Source organism: Tinamus guttatus, unplaced genomic scaffold (assembly GCF_059628265.1).
Source record: "Tinamus guttatus ecotype Peru unplaced genomic scaffold, ASM5962826v1 Tinamus_guttatus_pri_ptg000222l, whole genome shotgun sequence".
Lineage (NCBI taxonomy): Eukaryota > Metazoa > Chordata > Aves > Tinamiformes > Tinamidae > Tinamus > Tinamus guttatus.
Window position 1 is genome coordinate 253,989 of NW_028288756.1, and position 21,100 is coordinate 275,088.

The 21,100-nt window shown below is 39.1% G+C and overlaps 1 protein-coding gene across 1 annotated transcript in view; it reads left to right on the forward strand.

The window, feature by feature from the left end:
• The window catches only part of DROSHA (drosha ribonuclease III), a 63,612-nt gene extending 47,118 nt beyond the window's left edge, over positions 1-16,494 (forward strand). Inside the window, exons 23-31 of the mRNA XM_088525026.1 lie at positions 67-111; positions 3,574-3,731; positions 4,615-4,720; positions 8,909-9,050; positions 10,008-10,090; positions 10,227-10,330; positions 12,387-12,479; positions 13,320-13,366; positions 16,033-16,494. Of these exons, the coding sequence (XP_088381152.1) occupies positions 67-111; positions 3,574-3,731; positions 4,615-4,720; positions 8,909-9,050; positions 10,008-10,090; positions 10,227-10,330; positions 12,387-12,479; positions 13,320-13,366; positions 16,033-16,163 (909 nt within the window). The 3' untranslated portion in view covers positions 16,164-16,494. The remainder of the gene's footprint in view (positions 1-66; positions 112-3,573; positions 3,732-4,614; positions 4,721-8,908; positions 9,051-10,007; positions 10,091-10,226; positions 10,331-12,386; positions 12,480-13,319; positions 13,367-16,032) is intronic.
• Positions 16,495-21,100: the final 4,606 nt, after the last annotated feature.

Below are 21,100 nucleotides of genomic sequence, written 5' to 3' on the forward strand. Positions count from 1 at the left end.
ATTTAGTACTGTGGAATTTGTTAAATGACTCCCTTGAGAATTAAAGGCGTCTCTCAATGCTTGCAGGACCTGCGGGATGTATGGCTTAATTATCCACTACACCCACTCCAAGTAAGTGTGTCCCTTTCTGTAATAAATTTCATAGCTCTGTTTCATTTCCATGGATGCTTTTCCTTAGGTTTTTGCTATAGTGACATCTCAACATCTCAGAAAATTTACTAACAAGTAGCCAGAGGAATGAATATATTTGCCTTTATGTTTTTTTTTAATATAAATAATGATTCTCTGCCTGTCTGAGGATTAATCATTCACCTTCCTTGGCTTGTGTTTGATGTATGGTTGTGTTTCTCATATAATAAATCTAGGGAGAGGTAACTTTTTGGCTTCTTTCCCTGTATATGCTGTAAGCTGGAACAAAGAGGGCACAGAAACGGTCTTGGGTCGCTATTTGTTGACCTGGAAACAAGACCTATATGTTAATTATAGGAAGTCACACTACCTAAATGACTTAAGAGGGTAATGCTAAGTATTTGCCTGGTTACAGCAGAGTGGTTTCATTGATTCCAGTAGCTTTAATTGCAGGCGAAAGCTGAAAATGTGGACGTGTCTGAAAGATAACTTATCCTCTGTTTATTTGTGAAAGCCACAAGTGGTTCACACTAGGTTAGCTTATGATCCTGGAAGTTGTCAGAGTTGATTCCACGTCTTGGCTCCATGACTGAATTCTGGTGGAGACCCTGAGCAAGTTGTGGGGTCTCCCTGCACTGTTGTTGCCCGTGCTTACACCAAGGATGTGGCATCCTGCAAGGGTGCAGAGAGAGCTACGTGCAAGTTGTGGTTCAGTCCATTAGTAAGGCTTTCAGGATCACGTCTGAGAGAGAAGTGGTCCTCTTACTGCCTCTTTTGTCTGGCCAAATCTCGGGTGTCTTGTGCAGAGCCAGTCTGACCCTGTTAGAAATTTTTGTGAGCCATCCTTTCCGGTAGAAGGTCACTCAGGGACCTGCATCTGAAGCGTTTCAAATATTTGGTGCGGATTTTAGAGAGGGCCTGAGGACAAAACCCGTAGTGACAGATCAGTGTGCCCGAAGCACTTGGACTATCAACTCTGTGTCACTGTAAGACAGGAGTAAGTGGGAAAGTTTCTTAGTAATAAAAAGTGAACTTTCCACACTTGGCAACAGTTGTTATGAGTGGTGGTACAAGCACACAAGAAAACTCTTCTTCTGGATTTCTTTTTTTTTTTTTAACCTCTTTCTGTCCACTTTCATGAAGAAGGATTGGACTGTGCTTGGATTGGAGACAGGCAGTATATGAGGCCTTCCTTGTTCCTCCTCTAATTTTTGTGGGATGAAAATGTGTTTTCCTCTATGGTCCAGATGCCCTCCTAACTCTCTGCTTGCCAGTAGGGGAAACACAAGCTGCCCAGTTTTGCCATCAGAAAGTGCTAACCTGAAAAATGATATTTTTAAAAGTATTGAATGTGACTGTAACAATGTGGCAAATAAAATGCCAGTTAAGCAGTGTAGCTCTGGGTGGGATATATAGAACTGACTCTATAAACTTGTCATTTTGTGGCAGGGAATCAGATGAAACAGCGATAAATAAAATAATTAGTGGACACCTGGGTAAATGTAATTTCTCTGGAAACAATCACATGACTTTTGGAAAGGCAAGTACTGATAGGAGAGCTTAGAGGAGACAAAAAAAAATAAAACATGGTGATGCAGATGCCTTTGTCTGTTGGGTTTCCTAAAAGGCTTTTGACAACCTACGCACCAAAGACTTGAGGCAATTAAATAAATAGCTACATAAATAAACATCCCAGTGAAGAGTGACACTTTTTGCATAGATTTAGAGGAATAGCTGAAATACCAAAGACAGAGGACAGGACTGAAATGGCCTTTTCTTACAGCGAGTTTCCCAAGGAAATCATGTTCTGTTCACATCAGTAACTTAGAGTTGAGAGAGGGAGATGAGTGTGGTGGTGGCAGCACATTGACAATACCAAATCACCCAGGTTCGTAGGGACAACAGCAAGCTGAAGAATTGTGACCCAGCTACAAGACAGTGGCTGAAAAGGCAGTATGAACACAGCTGGAGGTTCATGTAGGTAAATACAAAGGGCTGCACATGGAGAAGTGAAAAACACTCCTGGCTTCACAAGCAGGGGAACTATGAACTGAGCATTTACACTTGAGAGTGGGATTTGGGGATGGGTTTGGGTATTCAGCTGTCAGCTGAAGGCTCAGTGTTTGAAGAAAAAAGGCAAACTAAACCTTACTAATTGTTATAAAAGGGTTAGAGAATAGAACAAAAAAGATCCTAGTGTCACTTTACAAAAAGCTGTGGCTTGTGCACACCTGGAATGTGCTGTTCTGCCCCGTGTGTTGAAAAGTAAAACTAAAAAGATGGATGAGCGGAAGGAAAAAAAATAGAAAAGCACCAACCTAAATCAAAAATAAGGAACAGATTCTTATTGAAGAAAGGCAAGTAGGTAAATCCTCTAGGAAAGAGGTGGTAGAGAGGGAGGGCCTGGAATAGAGATCTCCAAAACAAGAGTGAATGAGCAGTGAGATAATTCTCCTCTGTCTCTTCCAGTGCAGTAGGAGGTGTTGAGGAGGAACCAAAGAGTTCCAAGTTCAAAAGAATCAAGAAGGTCCTTTTTTTCCTTAGGGAAGTGGTAGATCTGTGGAACATACCACTGAATACATCAGAAGTGAGGTTGTGGAGGAAGACTGGCCTTCCACAGCCCCATGAGGGCTACGTACATTTAAACAGCATCAGAGTCAAGAAGTCCTGATCTAACAGTAGCTGGAGGATGCCCAGGAACGTCCTTAATATGTTGCCCTGTCTTACTTTTCCTTGAGGCATTTGGGTGTGGGTGATTCCTCTTTTGAAGCATTGCTATATGAGAGAGAGGCACAGAGTGGCTGAAGGAAATGCCTGAGTCTTTTCCTAGCTCCAGAAAGCCATTTAGCGATCAAGAGTGTGCCAGACAAGTAACTGAAAAGAACAGATACAATATATTCAGGGCTGGAAGGACTTCTGGTCTGATTTAAATCGAACTTTTCATTTTCTGAAGTTATTGTGCCATTTTGAACTTTGCTAATTATTAGTATCTTTTTGATACTGAAGGAAAGAGGGAGACCTGGAGGGCTGTGAGTTCTTTTTGTCTCCATCTTGATGCTTTGTTGATTCAACTGGTTCTGAGTCTGTTGCTCAAATTCTAGCAGTCTGGTAATATTAAAGATCTCAAAGATACATAAAATTTTACATGTTTTGTGAAAATAAGTATCCCATGTTATCCATATGCAGATAGGACCATATAAGCAACACATTATAAATACCTCAACTGTTAAAGAAAGCTTTCATTAGTGCTCACATCTTTTTGACAAGTGATAATTATCCAAGACACAAAGCCACTGGAAACTGTTTTCTCAGTTCACCTGTTCACAGAACAACTTGTTCACTCTATTCTTTGTCCTTGGCTTACAAAAGGTTTGCTTTTCCCTTAAAATTTTGGAAATTGGTAGTTATCTGTTTGTCATTATTTGCACTTAATCTCATTTACAGCTGCAAGAGTCCATTACTGACAGGCAGCTCATTGAGACCTCCCCAGTTCTTCAGAAGCTCACAGAGTTTGAGGAGGCAATTGGAGTCATTTTTACTCATGTTCGGCTACTAGCACGTGCATTCACCCTGAGGACTGTGGGTTTTAACCATCTGACTCTGTGAGTATAAAGGAGCAATTGCCTTTCTGCAGTTCTGCTGGTCTTTCTGTTAATATCATGAATTGTTCTGCATAAAAAATGAATAAAAATTAGGGCTGTTATCTGTGTTCTCCATAAAAGAGGAGAACAGCTCTGTGTGCAAGCCCACGTGGCTCAGTATCCTGTGCACAGTAGTCAGTGGTGAATACTTTGAGAATGCATTTAAGGGATGCGATAAAGACATCCTGGTGTATCTCCTGAGCTTCTTGCTTCAAGGCCTTGGAGGCTCCGTCGTTCGCCCTGTAGTGAAATGTATTTGAAGGTACAGTTTGAGAAGAGGAAAGAAGCCATGTTCTTCAGCTCTTGCATTCTGTGGTTTGTGCAGTACCTAACACAGCAGGCTTTTAGTCCCTAACAATATCTGTTAGGTCCCATTTTAAAGGAAATGGTAGTGTTATACCAATGGATAACCCATGGATCCAGTCCAGGATCTCTTGTGGGTTTAAACCCTGATCGTTTTGCTTCTAAGAAATGGACAGACGTTTTTCTCCACTGGAGTCTTTGCATTCATTAGTTCACTTGCTCACAAGGAATTGCAGAGAATAACATGCCGTTACAAACCTGATGTCAACTTGCTCTTTTTCAATTAGTCCCACATCTGTGATCCAATAATTGTGTTTAGCTTCTCTGATCTGTGTTTTCTTGAAAATCAGTGTTACGACAGTAGTGAGCAGTGTTTTCATCTCATCTGGTTAACAGTAGAAAATTATCTTAAATGTGTTTAAAAATGAGCAAGGCTCACTATCAGATCACTCTTTATTTCAATTTGTGTGTGCATGCTGGTTTTGTTTTTTCCCTTCCTGAGTGCTTATTGATTTTGCTGCACTGATGTCTCATTTTTCAGAGGCCACAATCAGAGGATGGAATTCCTGGGTGACTCCATAATGCAGTTGGTAGCCACAGAGTATTTATTCATACATTTCCCTGATCATCATGAAGGGCACTTAACGGTGAGACTGCCATCAATCATTCTCTCTAGTAGAACAAGTGTGGGATGAAACTGAAATTATGGAAGGAGCTAGTGAATTATTCTGAATTTGATTAATAAAAGAAGCCTCAGCAACCTCTGTTCTTAATAAGGCTCTGTTAATTTTAAGACATGAGTCCTACAGTGAATACAAAATGGTGATTTATGAGTCCAGTGCAGTAATTTTTGTTCTGTTTGTGAAATGGATCAATAGTTTTAATGAGGCCAGTGGTGAACTTGAGATAAGACTAGTCCTTGTTTAAAGACAAATGTTTTAAAGCACTGATTTAAATAAGCATCTCACTTTTTTTTTTTTTTAATCTATCCATAACTATTAGTCTGTGCACCAGAAGGGGGTTTCCTTCCCGATAAGATTGATATTTTACAATCTATTGTACTGTGATTTGCCCACTATCTTCAATGCAGAGTGACTATGGTAACTTTTGACTTTATTTTTAGTACTGTTGTGGTCATCTGTTGTTGGTTCCAGTAGCCTTTCAGCATCTTTCCCCCAGTCTCTAACAACTCTATTTGTGAATCTTTCAGCAGTTTAGTGTTTTAAGCATAGAATGGTGCTACATGGTTGTTTTTTTTTTTTTTTTTTTTTTTTGCCAAGAGAAATTAATTACATTAAGCAGTGCAGCTAGATAGTTTAGGGTTAATTTGTGAAGAAGAATTTTCTTAGACTTACTCAATTTTCTTAGTTTTATAATCTTGATTAGAATGAAAAAAGTCTAGAAGTATCGGGAATATAAATCAAGTCCCTTAGTTAAAATTAGGAAGTAGTTTTTTATATTTCTTACCTATTGGGAGTGATTTTTCTCAAAGCAATAAAGTGAGGGTGATGCAAAGTCTCTAACATACTGTGTTTTCAAGAAAATGCTTCTTAGGTGTCTAGGGCTAAATCTGTTTACAAGAAACAAAAATTATATGCTCTGAATAAAAGTAACATGAATTTTTCTTCACTAGTTTTTAAATTCCATTTCATTTGCATGTATTTTTCTGCAGCATTTTTAAAGTTAAAATGGAAGGGAAGGGGGCAGAAACTTCTCACACCGCTTTTTGCTTGTGGAGAAACATGAGGCAGAAATCCAAGATTGCCTTTTTTTTTCTTTTGCAGGTGACTTAAAAATGTAATCATCAGTGTTGTTATAGTATGATAAATTTTTCAAGAATAATCTGGCAGGAAGAGTATAAAATGTTGGTATTAATTGCTTTAAATGACTTGGCAAGTGGAACGAGTTGCATGTTGTCCAAGTTTGCAGGCAAAACTATAAAGTTTGGACACAGAATGTACATTGAGGATGCATAAAAATTCAGAGAAGTAAAAAAATGCCTGGAATACAATTTAAATTCTAGGGATGCTCATGCAATGAAAACAAGAATTGTTTCTGAATGCTTTAACTTTGAGGACAAATGAGATGAAGCACATGAGGGAGAGGGAGACTGATGATGTAGGGCTTGAAGAGAAGCAACAAACATTGAGCTCTCTTGCCTTCCATCTAGGGACATCCTTATATTTGAAGTAGTAACAGAGCATCAGCTAAATTGTGTGTGTAGGGCTGAGGACAATTTTGGTCAAGGATGAGAAAATTTCACTTGACTAGTATTACAATGGCTTCTCATTGTCAAGTGATTAGTGAATTAGTGATTTTTTTTTTCTTCTATGAAGAGATGTCTGGAAATTTAACTCATGTGCATGTTTTGAGCTAGCCAAATGATCTGTCAGAAAAAGAAAATGGAATTTGGTTGGCTCTCAATAGATGATAGATACAACTTTCCTAGTTTTGACTTATGCTTCGGTCGTAGGTAGCAATGGAACCTGGAAGAATAGAAGTAATTCCTTAATAGCTGGAGTTAGGCTCAACTCGAGCTTATGTCCTGAGTTACAGCATCTGTAATGGTACAGGCTGTGTATTGTTGGGATGGAGACTAGCTCCCCAAAAATTGTTGGGAAGGGACAGATACTCCGTCCTCTTCATAACTGCTAAAGGTAATTGGGTTTGCTACTGCATCCCATTTGTAGCAGAGACAATTTATAATACGGAAGAGGTTGAGAACCAGAGTGTTAGATGGATATCTAGTTCTTTCCATCCTCAGGTTCGTGTCAATGTACATGTTACTCTTTATTAATTTTACTGTTGTACTAATCATAACTAAGGGTTCTGTCATAATCATAGAATGCTTAAGGTTGGAAGGGACCTCTGGAGGTCATCTAGTCCAACCCCCCTGCACACACAGAGTCACCTAGAGCACGTGGCACAGGACTGCGTCCAAGCGGGTTTTGAAGCTCTCCAGAGAAGGAGACTCCACAACCTCTCTTGGCAGCCTGTTCCAGTGCTCTGTCACCCTCACTGTTAAAAAATTTTTCCTTAAGTTCCTGTGGAACTTTTGATGCTTCAGTTTCCGGCCGTTTCCTCTAGTTCTGTCGGTGGCCACCACTGAAAAGAGACCAGCACCATCCTCCTCACTCCCTCCCTTGAGGTACTTATAGACACTGATCAGGTCCCCTCTCAGCCTTCTCTTCTCCAGGCTGAACAGGCCCAGCTCCCTCAGCCTCTCCTCGTAGGGCAGATGTTCCAGGCCCCTGATCATCCTTGTAGCCCTGTGCTGGACTCTCTCCAGCAGCTCCACATCCCTCTTGTCCTGTGGAGCCCAGAACTGGACACAATACTCCAGATGTGGCCTCACCAGGGCTGAGTAGAGAGGCAGGATCCTCTCCCTCGACCTTGAGAGGGGCAGGATCACCTCCCTTCCTTGCCAAACATAATAGATGCTTGGCAAATGCAACAAAGATGATCCTCCTTCTCCCTTTGCAGGAAACTGTTTTTTCTCATATGGGACTGCAATTTTGTCTTCTAAGTTGCGTATCGTAGTTAGGATTTGTCTGAGGAATGTATTTATTGTTCATCTGAAGGACACAGAAAGGAAGAATTTTGGAAAACAACAAGTAGGAAGATGATTTTGAGCAGAAGTTAGGAAGGCAGGTAATAATCCTCCTCTTTCTGCAGTCTGCGTAGTTTATGAAGATCAAGATGCATCTGCTTCATATATCATTGCCAAACAAATTAGGAACGTACTGTTCTTTATTTATCTGTTGTCAGAGATGAAGTATCAAGTACAGGGAATAAATCTTGATTTTCATAAGCTCAGTTGACATGCTGGAGCCAGGTAGCATATAACTTGTATCTAATAAGCAGAGCAAATGTGACATGGGAGACAAAGAGGGAAAAATAGGCACTACTACTTTGCAACTCTAGATTATATATAAGCACTGCAAAGAGAAATATTCTTCCCCACACCCCATCCTACCTCCCAGAATAGCCCCAAATCTTTAAATTATACCATTTCATTTAAATCAAAAAAAAAAAAAAAAAACACCCTAACCAGGAGATTAGAAAATTGAATGAAAACCTGAAATCCCCAAATACTCCTTATAGCTGTACGAGAAAGGTCTTTGGATTCTATATTTAAGCAGTCTACATACAGCCAACCTTAAGCATCTCAGGGGACTGTGCTGGACATCAGGTATCCTAGACTTTAACATGCACTGAAGTTTTTAGAGACAGATCATCTTTGAGGTGCATACCCATGCTCGGCCATGCTGCCTTCAGGAGAGCAGTGTAACAGTGTGTGTTGGCTGTCCAGCTGTGCTCTGCCCAAATGATTGCAACAGCTTCTTCATTTGGTGTCTCTCAAAGACTGGATTGTCTCAATTCAGAGTGTATTTAATTATTGAGTGTTTGTTTCTTATTTGATCAACTCTGGGAACTGCTCTGTAGGTTCTAGAATACTCTGTGCTTATGTGGAAAAACGTATAACTTCATGTGTTTCACCAGAAAACTGCAGATGAGTTAAAAAGTATTGGAGTGGTGAACAGACAGTAGTGTTTGATTGCAAAGAAATTCATAAGGAAGCATGTATAATGCAAGACTAATAGGAACAATGCATAGAAGAAAAAACTGGGGAGAAGATGTGAAACAGAAATAAAAAATAGCGGGAGAATGAGTGTTCATGTTTGTGCCTATGTGTAAATCATATAGCATATGAGATTTGAGAAAGAAGAGAGAGGCAGCAAGGATAAATAACTTTTTTGCCCCCAGCCCTCCTTGAGTTTTGGATTTTAGTATTGATAATTTTTACCATTTGGTGAAACTTCCTTTTGTTGCAGCTGTTGAGAAGTTCTCTGGTAAACAACAGGACTCAAGCCAAAGTGGCAGAAGAGCTGGGCATGCAAGAATTTGCCATCACTAATGACAAGACAAAGAGACCTGTAGCTCTTCGGACTAAGACTTTGGCTGATCTCTTGGAATGTGAGTTCTTGTGCTTATAGCCACTTTGTACTCAGCAACTTTCTTTTCTTCAGGGCTTGTTTAAGAAAGCCCTCAGAAATTTCCCAAGTTGTTATTAAAGATGCACATTCAAATTTTAAACCAAATTATGCCAAATTATATGCAGGTCAGATTTTTGAGCACTAGCCTACATTTTTGCAGGCACAGTAAGCACGCTTGAAGAAGGTATAATTGCATGTATGATATTGCAGGTTTAGAAATGGGGGGGTTGTGAAGATCAGATCAAAGCTATATCTCAAAAAGTTAAAACTTGTTACCTCAATCAAGCTGTTTATTGGCAGTTTCGATCTATATTCTTTTCTGTTAGAAGATAAAGTATTTTCTTCATTCAATGAATATTTTTGTGGTTGATTTAACTACGTTCTAGAAAAAGGCTTCAAAATGGCAGTTCCAAAGGAGGGAAAGCCACCTGAAAATTAAATGGACTTTTACTCCATTTGTGAAAGTGTGTGGTACTGTCTTTCCAAAGAAAGTGAAATAGTAATAAATACTGTGCAAAGAAAGTTAATCCGTATCCTGTATATTCTGATATATTTTGTCAGCCATTCAGACCCCTTGGCTTTTGCCAAATCCTCTTAGTAAATGGAAATTGCACACAAACAGGAGTGATTTATATCTAAAGCATTTTTATGGTACCCAGTAGTGATTTATTTCAAAGTAGTCATGGTCTGCTGGCTAAATGTGGGATTAGGAGCTGTTGTTTCTGACTCTTTGAATGACTAAGTGAATTTGAGTAAGTCAATCTCTTGGTCAACTTTGTTTTTTCCCGCTTGTGCAGGATAATAATACCTCATCAGATCACTGCTGTGAAACTTCACTGAATATGGTTTTAGAGTACTCAAAGATACTTTTTCTAAAAGGGAAAGCTATTAACATTGTTCTTGAATGAGTGACAGTACTTTTTTTCCTCCCTCTCAGCCTTTATTGCTGCCCTGTATATTGATAAGGATTTGGAATATGTGCACACTTTCATGAATGTATGTTTTTTTCCACGTTTAAAGGTAAGACCTTTATACTTATGCCTTATAAATAAGATTCCTACTTTTTTAACGCTTTTGTGCTTTTAATATATGCCATTCTGTTTTGGAGTCTTAACACAAATGCAACCATAAAAGCATCTTTGTGAACACCTTACAGGAGTTTATTTTAAATCAAGATTGGAATGACCCCAAATCTCAACTTCAGCAGTGCTGCTTGACTCTCAGGACTGAAGGAAAAGAGCCAGACATTCCTCTTTACAAGTAAGAAACGGTGCCTTATGGATACAAGCTAATTATCGGTCTTTCTTTTGCACGAAGGAAGATGTGATCAAATGCTCAACATTTTTTCCTGAACTTTGGCCTTTTTTATCTCTGTAGTACAAGCTGTTTAGTCTCTTCTTGTCTGTAAATGACAATTGTTAATCCAATGTTTTCTGAGCTTTCTACTTTTTAAGCCATTGTAGGGAGGAATCAATAAGAATTTTACCTTTTACATACTGAGGGAAAAGAAGTGTGTTCAGTGTTCATTGGCATCGTACTGTTGTTTTTTTTCTTCTTTTTATGTAAAATAGTAGAAATATTTTGAATGAATAGAACAAGGGCAGTGGCCATTCAGATACAAAGTCAAGACACCCTCATTCTGTTTCTAGTAATACCGTGAACTTTCTTTACCTCTGGTGTAACCAAAAATAATGTGGTAGACCTCCTGACTGTAGGCTTCAGTTCTAATGAAGAAAGAGCTGGGAACATCTGAGGGTCAGAGCAGGATTTGGTCATGCATTTCAGCCCACATCTGTCCTCCTGCATAGGAGTATAATTGCTCAGGGCCAGAAATTTCTTGACTTGGGCACCTTGGTTAAATACCTGAGACTGGGGTGGGACAAATCTGCATTCTTTCAATTTGATCAGTACATAACAGTTAGTTTAATGAGACAGTAACAAACTTTTAAATTGATATAAATTTAAATTTATGCCAAACCCACATCTATTTGATGCATGTAAGGAAGGGTACAATGTTAACCACCCAGGAGAAGAGAAAGGCTGTGAATGTTTAGGACTTGCGTTGGGATTGCTCTATGAAATATATAGGAGGAATTAAAATCTTAAGAGCGTTTGTCACATTTACTAAATTAAAGTTTTTAACAAAATGTAGCAGCAAATTATAGTGAGAAACAGTACACTTCAGAAATATGACCATTTTAACATGGTAGCTGGTGGCCTGCCAGTGTGGCTCCTCAGTTTCTCTGAGGGTTTCCCTTTTATCTTGAATGAAGAAGATTAATACAAAAGAAATGTCTCCTGATTCTTGTAAAACCCCCCGACTATCGAGTACCAAATGTTTGTTTTGTTTTGCTGTGATAAATCGATTTTTTTATTTCAGTACAGCTTAGAGTTATTCTGAGGCTGTTATCTTACTATTACCTTGTTAAATTTCTTCCCTTGGGGCTATCTGTTGCACTGCACTCGGTAGTTTAGCTTTGGAATTTGGGGTGGTTTTACTTGTTCGCTTCTGTATTTCCATTCTTCACTTGTGGTATATTGTAGTCAGATACTTTAAAAATTGATGTGAAATTGCTGCGCTTTCCTCAGTGGAAAAAAAAGTAGTGGACAGAAATCAAGCTGACAGTGGGGAGAGATTAGCAACAGAGGGATGGGACAGCAGAAGAAGCAAATTCATCGCATGCCAAGGGAATTATCCTTTTCCCCTTGAGATGATTGTCAATGCATATCCTAGACTTTCACTCAAATGGAAAGGTTCTTTAAGTGACAGAAACTGTATCTTCAAAGTTGAAGGAAAATTCCTATGTTCCCTGGTATCTTGCTGTGTAGAGGACCCCCCACTGCTAATACCAAAGACTTAAAACTTGCTAAACATTCCGCTCTTGGAGCTTAAAAATTTTTGGTGCCCGTCAGCTTGTTGGTATGATTATTTGCAACTGCACAGCTCTGTGTTTTTTAAATGATTTTATTACAAGTGTATTCACAGTGTTTCAGCACTTTGTGCACAGTACACTTTTTGGCCTGTAGGCTGAAGTTTTGATTTTCATACGGTACTCCTCAGTGAGCTTGAAAGAGTAAGTAAATGCACTATAAAGAAAGATCCATTTTGTGTAAATTACTCCTTTTAATTGTGCACTCTACTAGCAGTCTGTGGGCTAAGGACATTTATACAGCCATCTTTCAGTCTCTCCTCCATTTCTGTTCTAGTGCCACTATGTGTATTGATCAGACTGAAGGCTGCTGATGTATGTGCCACTGACAGATTCATTTTTTTTAATACTTCCCGCTTGAATAAATCATGTCTGTCTTATTTCAGGACTCTGCAAACCGTTGGACCTTCTCATGCCAGGACCTATACAGTAGCTGTTTATTTCAAAGGCGAAAGAATAGGATGTGGTAAAGGCCCAAGGTACTGTGAAAAATTGATGGCATAGTATTAAAGTTTATTCAACTCAGGAAGTATCCAGAATTACCAGCCGTGAAGGTAGATAAGTATCCAATTGGCCTCAAAAAAGGCAAACTTCAGAGCATTTCTCAAGTTTCTGGCTCAAATGTATATTATTATAAATATAAATCATTTATATTTAAATTATTCTAATTTATACCTGAAGGTTCAATATCCATATACGTTTAGGCACATAATTATACATGTGAACCTACTGACAACTTGGCGAGCAATCCTGACCTGTTGTGATTCACAGAATGGAAACTACAGAACAGCCTCCAATAATAATGATTTTAGCATTAGTTTTGCTGCTAAGTTATGGTCCAAATTAAGCTGGAAAGGGAATGGTGAAAGGCTGTGATTTTAGCCATGTAAATAAAAAAGTGAATATTCTGGGATAGTTTATGAAGTTACAAAAACTTACACTGTGAAGCCAAAGTACCTAATTTTATTTTGCGGTACAAAATAAAAAATGTCATTAGTTTTATGGCATTCACACCTCTGATGTTGTTCCTTTTTTCTTCTCCCAAATCAAAGTAAGTGCTTCAATAGGGAAGAATGAACTAGAATATTCTATTAATGTTATTGATCTAAGTTTAAAAATATTATACTGGAGTTGTAGTGCTATTGCTTGCATATTTGTAGAAAGGTTGATATATTGTGTACACCATGGGAATTACTGGCTAGTGATTATCTGAAAAACTTTATTACAGAGGAGTAGACAGTGCTTCATTTTCTTGGAAATTGTGATTTATTCTGTGTAACCTAGATGTAATGTAACATGTTTTTGTTTGGCTTTGACAGTATTCAGCAAGCAGAAATGGGAGCTGCAATGGATGCACTTGAAAAATGTAAGATACTTGCTTGGGCAACAAAGAAAATTATTTATATTTTACTTCCTTAGACTTTAATAGGGTGAAGTGTGGGTTTTTTGGGGACGAAAAATAGAGCATATACACTGAAAAACAGCATATATACTGAATGCTGTCAGCTTTTAAGCAACAGGTTTGCCTATTAATGCTTTCTAGGCAACTCTGTAAAAAGTGGAGTTAGTATACTAATAACAGGTATATTTTTCATGAAAGTTTTTGATCTCAAGCAGAGACAGGAACTTAAAGGGAACCTTGTGCAATAAAGTCTCATTGAGATTTTCAGTGTTTTGAATATGTAATGGCATCAGCCTGCTCCATCTCATATAGTGAGCTTGTCTCATGCTCTGCTTCGGGGAAAAGGAAATGAAATTTGACTTTTGGATTATGCAAGAGATTAGACTAAAGACCAACATGCAGATCCTCAGCCCCATTTAGGTCAATACTAATCTGTTAACAGCAGTTTATATCACCTGAGCATCCAGACATCTTTGTTTACTTCTTTCAAATTTATGCACAGAAAATGCAGTGTGGAGCAACTTTTCATTGCAAGGGCATCTCAGAGAGGAAACTAGTCAGTCTAGTTAAAATGCCAGCTGTGCAGGTACTGTTAGTAAATACATAATGTGTTTTGTGCAACAGCAGTTCTCTGTGCAGGAGAACTAGGGGAAGTCAGTTTTTGCATTTCACTGAAAGGAAACACCTGCAGCTCCTCAGATGCCAGAAAATTTTAATCCAAAGCCTCTGCATTCTGAAATTCCAAGCCTTAAAACTTGCAGAAAACAATGCAGTGTCTATAGTTGCTTCCCAATTTAGGTTGGGAGGAGCACCACCCCTCAACGCAGAGCCAACTTTGAAGTTGGGTTGTGCTGCTTCAGGGCTTCTTCAGTCAAGTTTGATTATTTTTAGGGGTGGAGACTCCATAACCCTTTTGGGCACCTTCTCGTGTGTGTGTATCTTTTAAATGAAGTGGGAGGGGGGAATTTATTTTTTATTCATTTATTTTAATAAAGTAGTTAATTTCAAGCAAAAGTCATTTTCCTGTACTTGTTTATACATCCAGTAACTCTGATTTTATTGAATAAATTTCCTTCTCCAAGTCATAAAAAGGATTATTAACAAGCAGGTTGCTACCAAGCAGATTTTTTAAGGAATTATGTTATAGGCACTGTGCAGAAAATACTGTTTTCACTTTATGGCACACATGAGCAACAAAATCTCCCAGAACTCCATTAAACACAAAGCACTGGAGTTTTAAAAAACAACAGCAATTTAAAAACAATTTGCCTTTCCTTAAGTTGTTTTCTATTTTACATAAATAAATCTTCCGATGCCCAAGTTCTGAGTAACTGATGGATAAACCTTTTATTCATGTAGTACATAATAAAAGCACAAATTTCACTCGCCAATAAAACACAGAAGTGGAAAGTCATTTTACTATAATAGGAACTCTAAGGCTTCTGCACTGTTGACTTCATCTGAACAAATCTATACTGCCTGGGAGCAGAAAGGAGAATTCTCCTGGGGAACAGCATCCCCCAGAGCCCCAGTCTGCCTTGGTGTCGAGGGGCTCCCATCAATTTGCTCTTGGTAACTAACTGCAGAGAGGAGCAGTCTTTTGCTGAGACAAATCCCAGGCTTGTTTATGACTTTAAAGGTCACTACAGTGACTTTTTGCATTCATCTTGGACACAGAGGGGCAGGCAGTGCTGATCCTAGCACTCTACTGCCATGTGATCCCAGCAGGATTAGCCACTCGTTGCAGCTTGCTGCGTACTCTGACGTTTCTTTGGTTTCTGAGTGGATGGAGGGTGCAGGTCTGCAGCACCTTCACATGCAGAAAATACTGTATCCTGGGGGCAGTGCAATTAACAAAGAGCAGTTCAGCCCACTGATACAAGCTGATTTTATAGGCTCAGTTCTAGCTCATGTGCCTAGATAAGAGCACATGGCCAGACCTCTGAAATCAGAATGGTCACTCTCCCTTAGCTGTTTCTTCAGCTTTGTCCGAGTTGGTTTTTCGACTTCAGTCATGCACATGCCTAGATTGTGCTAGATAAGTCTTCATACTAGTTTGTAGTTGAGCCATAATTTTTCAAGAATGGATTTTACTGCAATCCATTCTTCAACCCTATTCTAACACCACTAGGAACCCTGCCATAGTGTAAGGTTTTGCATGGCCTAGAACAGTGATGATAATGGGAACATCTGCATGGTGCTTGAAACCAGCAGTTCCTTCTTTTTGGAGTGGGAGCAAGGGGAGAAACCTTGACAGATCATTGAAAGTAATCTCACATTCAGTTTTTAGTATTGAGCACTTGTTGCTAAGGGAACAGAATGTCAGATCTAGGTTACGCCTGGCCACGTTGCTGTAACAGAATTTTGTATTTGTGCTTTTAAGAGTATTAATTTGGCAGCACTTTGTAGCGGGAGAAACAGAAGTGAAAATCATCTAGAAACTAAAGTCTTACAACAATGAACCTAGGATCACTGTTAGAATGGACCACTGTAAATGAGAAAAAATGACGAAAACCTTATTCCCCCGCCAAACTTGTAACCTTATCAAAGCTAAAAAGTAAAATAAGAGCTGAGCCTTTCTCTGTGTTACCAGTTTGTTTATTAATGTAAAATATTTCTTCTTGTGTCAGATAACTTTCCCCAGATGGCCCATCAGAAACGGTTCATTGAACGGAAATACAGACAAGAGTTGAAAGAAATGAGGTGGGAAAGAGAGCACCAAGAGAGAGAGCCAGATGAGACTGAAGAAGCAAGGAAATAAAAGGAGGGCATGGAAGCAGTGGCATATTTACTTACTTAATAACTCTGACTGTGGCCTACGGAGACCCAACCTACTTTCTTGCTGATGATGAATGAAGGGTGCCTGTTGGTATCAAATACAAAATCTTAACCTCTCCTTAAAAAAGTGTGTATATAGAGAACATTCTTCAGTTTGGTTTTAACTGCAAGTGTTTTGTTTTGTTTTTTCTCTGCTGAGGTTTGTTTTTAAGTCCTTTTAATTTTTATGAAAAGTTGTGGGATTATTCTTCCTGGTTTTAATGTCTTGTTTGAAATAATAAAATACTAATTTCAAATATCTGTAGGAAGAAAAAGTGTTTAACATGTCTCCTATGTTCAAATGCTATTGTGTGATCAGCAAAGTTATTGCATGAGCTCTTCTATGGAGGAAGAAGGTGTTATGAGGGTTAATTCAGCAGAGCAGTCTAACGCATCTCGCCGAAGTCTTGCAGCTATATGGAGTTCTTGACTCTGCTGAAGCAGAGTCATAAATTTCTTGCCAGTAGATTGGCATAATAACTTCAAAATCAGGAAATACTTTTGTTTTAAGCCGTAAAACTGGGATTGCACACCTGAAGAGTACACTGCTGTGTCCAGAAGATTTGGGTGTTTTAGTATTTCAAACCTCTTGAAGGGGGCCTGGGGGTAGAGGGAAACCATGGTAGTTGTGAAGCAAAGGAACAGAATGTGCTGAGTTTACAAGTTTTGTATCATTCTCAACTTCTTTTTTATAGTACTGATGCCTACTTTAATGGGTTTCTTTGCCCAGAATGTAATCACTGTGTTCACGATAGTCAAATGCTGTATCTGAGACTTCATGCAGATGCTGTTCCAGATAATTCAATTGAAAGCTATTCATATCCGTATGAGGGCAGTTTAAAGATTGTATAAAGTCTTGAACATCCAATTCTGCATGTGGTTCTGCATGTGGGCAGCCAATGTACATCACACAGCTGCCTTCATTTTGAAGTTTATGGCTTGTATTAGACAAAAAGACACCTCTTAGAAAAGATTTGAATCTTAATTTGAGGCACCAAGCAATGGAACATCCACTGTGTCTGTTGTTGGCAATTGATCCACCAATTACTAGCTTTACTGTGGGCATTTGTGCAGTTGATCCTCAAAAGTTAGAGGGACTGGGGCTGGACCCAACTCTTAGTAGGGATTCCATACACTGTGGTAACTATAGGCCCGTCTCTGGCTTTGCCGGATTCACAGTCTGTTGACTGTAAATCCAATTGCCTTCAAAACAGCAAATCGAATTCACAAATAGGATGATCAGCTATAGGCCCAACTCTGGCAGTACTGGGTTCACAAACAGAAGGAGAAGTCTGAGCAAAGTCCATCAGAAGGGACTGATCTGCCACCATTGTCGGCCCAGCACCAGACACACTATGTGGCTCGTCAGCTGCAAGGTACGACCAGGTGCCACAAAGTTTGGCCATGGTGTCTCCACTCTGCTCCACTCTTCGTTTACTCTTATTAATGTGTGCTAGGAGGGCAGATTGTGTTGCCAAGGGAATCGTGGAGAAGTAGATTCCACACATACCAACCATCCTGGATGCGGCAACTGCCTCTCACCTCGAGGAAGCCTCTGTAATGTCATATCTTTTGTTAGGCCGTAGTTTTTCTCTAGTTTCCCCTTTCTTGAGCAATTCTCTCACACTGGCTCAGCAGTTTTCTAAAGTAATTTGCAGGAGATGTCAACAAAGATCCCTGACAGCTCCTTCTTCTGGGTGTCCAAATAAACAGTGGTGTAGCTGAAATTACGGCTACAGAAATCTCTTCCCAATTTCTACTTCTGAGCTAATCAGTACGTGCATTTTCATACGCACATTTTTTTTACACATGCAATGTGAGGCATGATTAAGGGTGTTTTTGAAAGCTTGACCTCACAGCACTTCCTTACTTCTTTCCTTACTTCTCCCAACTTGTGGGATTACTTTTCTTAATAGATTGGTGCTTTAAATCCAACACAGAGGCTGAGACCAAAAAAAAAAAGGGAAAAAAAAATCTGTAATTTGAAGAGGAGAGGGGATTTTTGTCCTCTAAAACAGAGAGGAGAGGAATAAAAAAACAATACAAAAGGCAAGGAGCTCTTCTCTGCTGGATGCTGATGTTCCTTGACTCTTGAGAAGTGATTGCAGCTCCTTCCAGCTTCAGTCTGTAAATAAAAAGCTGAAATATTTGAACAGAAGCAGGCTTTAAAAAAAAAGTAACAACAATCTATCTCTTTTTCCCAAATCCTTTGTTTCAAGTCCTTTCATACAATTGCCCACCTGCTTCTAGCAATAGGGGGAACTGGTGCATTGGTTGAGACTTACAGGCAACTGAGTACACCATTACTTTATTTTCCCATCTTAACTGTGATCAGATCCATGCACTTAAATAAAAGCAGCGACTCAATTTCCAGATGTATGATCACTACAAATTTCTTATTCATGAAATGATTGGAAGACCCCAGTGCAATTCTTGGGTCATAATTTGACTCAATAATGTAGGGATTATAATTTGAAATTGCTTTTACTTTCCCTCTATATCATTTAACTTTTCAAGTGCATGAAGTATTGTTATTCATAAACATTTGCATAAAAGTAGATTGCATTTTTCAGATAGGCTGTTTGGGGAAGGAATCCAAGACTGTTTTCTCTCAGATAGCTCTTCTTGCAGATGCAGAAATTAAAGACTGACTTTTAAAGTGGTTACTGCATTCTGATACCGCAGTAAGTGTTTGTGAATATTTTTGATCATTTAATTTAGATGGACATCTAGAATGTCTAACATGAGCATAATCGTTTATAACACAGTAAGGAGATAATGGTGTTTCTTTGAATTGCCTTAGTTTTTGTAAAAATAGTTACTTACCTCATGTTTATCAACAAAAGAGTTGTCTATGATTAGACAACTTCAATTTTTGGAGGGGAAAGAGGAGGCACGTGAAGATGTCTCTGGCTTGTTGATACAATAAGGTCCTTGTTTCACTGCTCTAGCGCGTGATCTGGAGTTCTAATTCATGATCTGCTGATTTGCTTTGGGTGCAAGCAGGTGAACAAAGAAAAAGGCAGACATTTCTGTGGACCAGCTGGTCCTCCTTCAGAAGTGCATCTTTGGGGCGGTTTTAATGTGCATGTGTACAGAGCATTGAACAGAATTGCAATATATAATCCAGTTCATTTTAATTAGGAGTTTTAATTGAACATATAAAATTCAGATATCTTACTTGCAGGGCAAGTTCACTAGGTGAGATTGTAGTTTCTGTATTATTGAACAATGATTCAAAGAGAACCTTTGACTGCACAACTTGCACATATTGTTTCTCCGGAATTTTCCAAGAGATACTGGTCTGATTACACAGCTATGTGTTTAAATGAATTAGGCATTTCACTTGTAAAATCTGTCTGTTTGATGAAAGTTTATGAAAGGGTCTTAGGGATCCCATTAAGGGCTTAGGGAGTTGATCATCTACATGATATATTGAAGATATATTGTCATTGGCGGGGATTATGTTGTGATAAAAATTTTCATGACTCGTACATCCCATCCCCCTGCCTGTTCTTCCTCTTCCTCACCGCCACAGGTTATAGATTTGTCACCCAATCTTTGAAGTAGTTTTGCCTAAACAAGAAATGCTAAACCAGAAGGTGGTTCCTGTTTTCTTGCCCTTATGAGTGCCTTCTAGGCTGTAAGGAGAACTTGCAGTTTGAAGAAAACTCTTCCATTCACTACAAGCCCAAATGGTTAGTTCTTGGAATGAGTGCAATCTTACTGTGAATGGGTGCACAAAGAAATGTGACGTGTCCCATCGACTGTCACTGGTAACTAGTTTTTCCTAATAAGCCCTGGTTAGCGTGGCATTGGGATAGACATCCTGGAGTCTGCTGTTTCATTTATAGCTGGGCAAATACTCCAAATAACCTGGAATGTGGCTGGCTGAGCAGTGATCTCACATTTTTTTTATACACACCAAAAGGTAAAATTATCGTAACAATACAGTAGGTGGAGCAGGGAATCAGATCCTGCATCTGTCACTGGCATATCTCAATATCCTTTATTTTTACTGCAGAACTGTTCATTAGACTGTCACTGATAACAAATGAGTTTTGTTTGAAAGCTGGAATAACTTCTATTTTGAAGACACAATCTCCCTTTGATGTACAATGACTCCCATGAAAACGAGGTGCAAATCTAGAGGTGTACTGGTCACTTTGCAGCATAGGGTGGGTGGAGGTTTACACTGTATCAAGAATGGCAGTTTGAAAATTATTCTTGACTTTTCCCTCCCTCATATAGTGTATTTTGTGTTCCCAGCTTGCACTGCAGATATTATGTTTCTCAGCAAATTTGTCATGTTTACCAAAGTTCTTTGTCTATGTAGCAATTCAGTGCAATACTAGGTAAGATCATCCATCACAACCTTTGTTTAGTGTTTCTCTGTATTCCAGAGTAGTTCTCTGGGAGGAAATAAGGGTGGATGATTGCATATTGGTCTGGTTTTGCTTTCGTTGTTTTCCCTCTTTTCTTTGTGGTAGCCTGCCTTGCTGCTCGTGCAGCGAGTTGTTCAGCTAGAGCATCTCTCAGAAGCTTGCAGAAGAGAAGATCTTCTTAATCTCTTACATCTGTTTTCTGCTCATAGGCACATTCCGACGTGGAAGCTAATGAGCTGAGGGAAGCTGGTATCAACCTTTCAAAATACTGAAAGATCTGCCAGGGAGTCATAAAAACAGTGCTGTCAAACAGGCTCACCCAGCAGCTGCAGCAGCGTGTGTTGGCTAGAACAGGTAGGCTGATTCTGGGAAGGAAAAATAAAAGATCTGCTTTATTTTCCAAAGCCTAAGACAACAGCTACGCTAGGATAGAAAAGAAAAGAAAATGACCATATTCTCTCACTCTTGTGGATTTTCCAGTGCCTGTTTTTCCAGG